Below are 4196 nucleotides of genomic sequence, written 5' to 3' on the forward strand. Positions count from 1 at the left end.
GGTTGGATGCATGTTGGATGCGGGTTGGATGCTGGTTGGATGCATGTTGGATGCGGGTTGGATGCTGGTTACCATGGAGGAGATGCCCTCCTCCCCCTCCTTGCTGTTCTTAGGAGGTTTCAGGAGGTTCTGCAGGAGCTTGCTGTGTCTCGCCAGCTGTTGACCACAGAGGAGAGATTCCAGAGTTCTTATCCAATGAGATTGACTCCCTGAAAGCTACAGCAGTTCAGGAGCCAATCAGAAGGCTGCATTAGTCACCTGCTGAGCCAGGATGTAGATGTTGTGTCCGACTTCCCGAGAAGACACCTCCACGTCCACGTCCTCGCACTCGCTGTCCTGCTGGTAGGCCTTCTTTATCACGTCCACCTGGAAACACACAGTCAGTCTGAACCGGATCACCACCGCTTCATTCATGGACGGCTGGATCCGGTTCTGACCAGTTCTCTGGGCCTCAGGTTAAACAGTATTCTCTCAGCATTCTCGTTGTCATGACGACTCTCCATCAGCGCCAACAGCAGCTTGGAGGCGTTGTCCTAGCAACCGGACAGAAAAACAAAAACAGGAAAACATCTGGAGCAGATAAGTGATTGAGCATTTTTAATTTTCTATTGTTGGTTGTTGCCATGTTCAGGATGTCCTTCCTGTCCTTCTCCAGGATCCAGGTACCTTGAGCTGCAGAACCATCTCCATCCGGTAGCGACACAGCGGGCTGATGTCATTCAGGATCAGAGCAGTGATGATGTCGATGCCGTTTGACTCGTGGGTCACGATGCACGTCTGCAGAATGCAGAAGTTCATGGTGAGCAGGTTTCCTCCCATAACCAGAAAGGTTCTGATCCCACCGCAGTGGAAGGGTTAGAAACGGCTCCATCAGTCATCCAGGTCTGGTTCAACCTTCCAGGTGTGTCGTAAAGCTGCTGCTGCGTTGCTCTAATGAGGCCCAGACGTGCGACGCCAAAGGTGAGCACGGCTGAAGGAACCTGGTAGGTTCTTTATGAAGCAGGACAAGGATTGACTGGAAAGAACCAATCAGGGCCACAAACACTCAGATCAACAGGAAAGCCCAACGACTATAGAAAGCTCCTGTCACGCCGATTTATCTGCCTGACGTCCCAGAATCTCCTGATCTCTGAACTTTCTATGGATTCTTTCTATTCTGGGCGTATCTATAGAGGATTCATAACGAGACCAGAACTTCTGTCATTCAGCGTGATGCCCAGGAAATGATGCACAGCGTCCTGAGGGGGGCAGCGATGCGCCCGGAGGCGCCCGGCCCGCAGAAAAAGATTTCTTTGATCGCGGTATTAACCTAGCTGCTGTTTACCGCCCGCCAAAAAGAAAAGAATAAATAAATCAGGTTTCTGGTGTCAGCAGATTGAGCGTCATGTCTGCTAGGAAGTGTGTTGGTGGTGGGCGTGAACGCAGGGAGGATCCATCACTCCCCTTCTGACTCACCCTATGATGGGGATGAAGTCTGGAGGAGAACTGATGGTTCCCCCCCCTTTATACCAAAACGCTGCCAATACGCCATGATACAGTAGCTGGAAGTTAGAAACACGTTCAGCGCTCGTCTGGAACACGGCAGATACGCTGATATGTTGGAGAGAAGTTCTGGATAAGATGGAGAAGATGGCTGCTAAGTTACTGCTGACGTTTATTTAGTCTATTAGGGAAGGCTGTTTTACTCTCTGTTGTTCCAATTGTAGATCACTAAAATAATCCTTCCGTCTTAAAGCTGCCAGCTCTGACTGCAAATGGAGCCGCCATGCTAACTATTAGCTTCTGCATAACAAAGATCAGGCCTGAATCCTGATTGTTATGGAAAGTCAGAGCGTAGCCCTGAGAGTAAAGAGGTCAACCGCCACCAGAATGATCTGGAAACAGGAAGTCTGCAGTCAGGGTAGCTCTAGCTGGGAGGCTAAGCTAATATCAGGGGACATGTTAGCTGAGCTGAGATCAGACTGATCATTAATTATATTATAAACACTGAAGATTGTTTAGGAAGGAAGGACCACTGATGGGAGGCACCTGGTTCTCCTGGCAGGGGCCCTGGCAGTACTCTGTGAGGGTCTCCAGGGTCTGGATGATGAGGTGGACATTGGATTCGTTGATGTAGAGGCCCAGCAGGCCCAGCCCCCCGGTGGTACTTCCACACATGATATCCAGGAACTGCAGAGTCTCACACACCAAGTTATAGTTGGTTTTATTGTTCTGGGAACGCAGGAAGTTCTGGAAACACAGAACAGCAAAATCAGATCAAAGTGAGAATGTTGGACCATCTGTAGTTGGTAGCAGGACTGGTTAGTGGGTCCAGGTTAGTGACCCCGCTTATATAACGATGGTGATCCAAACTTTCCCACCTGCAGGTCATTGTTGTGGTTTTCACACAGCAGCTGCAGGAACCTCAGGATGGGCTTCATGATGGTAACGGCGGGTCCCATCTCCGTCTCCACCTCCTGCTGCTCCTCAGCCGGCTGAGTCGGCAGGGCGGCGGCACCCGTTACCGTGGCGATAGACTGGCCCTGCACCAGCAGAGGGTGACCTCCTGATCCAGGAAGAACCATTGATGTGGAACCACCTTCACCAACACAAACATCTGTGAATCACTCACTGCAGGCGTAGATCTTCAGAGTTTAGATCAGCCTCTCTCAACCTTGGGTCGGCCGTAACCCGGCAACAGCAGGAGCAGGCTTCACAGACCGGCTGAATATTTGGCTACTTAAACGCGATAAAAGTAAAGTTTTTTTTACATTTATATTAAATCAGATCATTTTTATTACTTTAATCCATTAAATCGAAACGCTGTTTGATGAGGTTCTGATCTGAGCATCAGAGATCCTGCTAAGATGGCGTCCTAACGAGGCCCTTTGGGCTGCAGGAGGAGGTCTGCAGACTGATGATCTGATGGCGTGTTAAAAGGGGGCGGAGTCTCACCAAGGCTGAGATGTAGGCTGCAGACCTGACCTGAACCTACCCGCCTCCAGCTCTTTCTCGTTGGCCTTGTGCGTCATTTCACCAACATTCACAGAAACTGTGGCTTTAATGTCCATCTGAGCTTCTTTCATCCGGTCGTGCAGAACTTTGAAGAACTTCTCGGACTTGTTGTCGCCCATCATCAGTTTGTAGAAGGAATTCTGCAGATAAAGAGGAGAACATGGAGGTTTACTGATCCATCCAAGTGATTAGATACAGTCCAGATGCTTCAGCCTGGGAGACTTTAGGAGGAACATCTGGTTTCCTAACTCGCCCTGAGCTCTGGGAGGTTTTATGGGACCGTTTCTGTTCCCCCTCCTTCTCTCTGTCCCCTTTGTCCCCTATTAGATGGACCTGAAGGAGCAGGTCCACCGTCTCCATGGTTGTTTGGGACCTTCTCTCTGGTCTAAACTGAAACCAAAAGATGTTATCCCTGAAAACCCAAAACCTCCTGCGACTTGAAAGAAACCAAATCAGAAGAAGAAGCAGCAGCTCTGCTGTCGTTGTTCAGGAGACATGGAATGTTGGAGTGAAGACGATGAGCTGCTGCAGGCGTCATGGCGCCCCCCTCTGGGCAAACCCAGCATCTCCATCTAACCAGCAGACCAAGGCAGAGATCTGGAGTCTTTCACAGCACCTCCATCCTCTCCATCAGAGTGGAGAACATCTCTAGACGTCACCATTGGTGGATTTCACAGCTTTCTGCTGGATGTTCAGAGATCCAGCTGAAGACCTTCAGCTCAGACCATGGACCATAAAGTCGTCTTCATGTTCTCTGTCCAACCCTGAGATGTTCCCCTCACCTCATCATGCTGTATTAGACTGTTTGCTGTTTTTAAAGAAGCAGAGAGGTCCTGTCATACCTGGATCTCCGTGTTCCCTCCCTCCAGCAGGCAGATGGCCAGCTGGATGCTCTCCTGGAAGATCTTCTCATTCTTGGAGCTCATCACCAGGTCTGTGAACAGCTTAGTCCCTCCCTCTCGGTCCAGACGGCACTGGATGGCCGCCACCGCCGCCCAGTCCCGCTCCTGTTCGCCAGCTGGATCACAAAGACATCATCAGACAAACTCAGTGACGCTGACAGAGTTAGAGCTGAGGAGGAGCGTGTTTATTTCTGGCTCAGTAAAAAAAGCCTCTTTCTTTTTTCCATCACTTCCACCATAATGAACTTTTTGAAGAGTTTCAGTCTGGCTTTAGAGCTCATCATAGCACTGAAACAGCTC

The 4196-nt window shown here is 50.0% G+C and overlaps 1 protein-coding gene across 1 annotated transcript in view; it reads right to left on the reverse strand.

Moving 5' to 3' along the window:
- Window positions 1–4196, reverse strand: part of itpr3 (inositol 1,4,5-trisphosphate receptor, type 3) — a 75904-nt gene that overhangs the window by 17139 nt on the left and 54569 nt on the right. Inside the window, exons 39-46 of the mRNA XM_015394543.1 lie at window positions 3837–4012; window positions 2975–3134; window positions 2361–2578; window positions 2029–2229; window positions 667–777; window positions 438–533; window positions 259–366; window positions 73–156 (exon numbers count right to left, since the gene is read on the reverse strand). Of these exons, the coding sequence (XP_015250029.1) occupies window positions 73–156; window positions 259–366; window positions 438–533; window positions 667–777; window positions 2029–2229; window positions 2361–2578; window positions 2975–3134; window positions 3837–4012 (1154 nt within the window). The remainder of the gene's footprint in view (window positions 1–72; window positions 157–258; window positions 367–437; window positions 534–666; window positions 778–2028; window positions 2230–2360; window positions 2579–2974; window positions 3135–3836; window positions 4013–4196) is intronic.

The sequence above is a fragment of the Cyprinodon variegatus genome, unplaced genomic scaffold, assembly GCF_000732505.1.
Source record: "Cyprinodon variegatus isolate N-32 unplaced genomic scaffold, C_variegatus-1.0 Scaffold692, whole genome shotgun sequence".
Classification (NCBI taxonomy): Eukaryota; Metazoa; Chordata; class Actinopteri; order Cyprinodontiformes; family Cyprinodontidae; genus Cyprinodon; species Cyprinodon variegatus.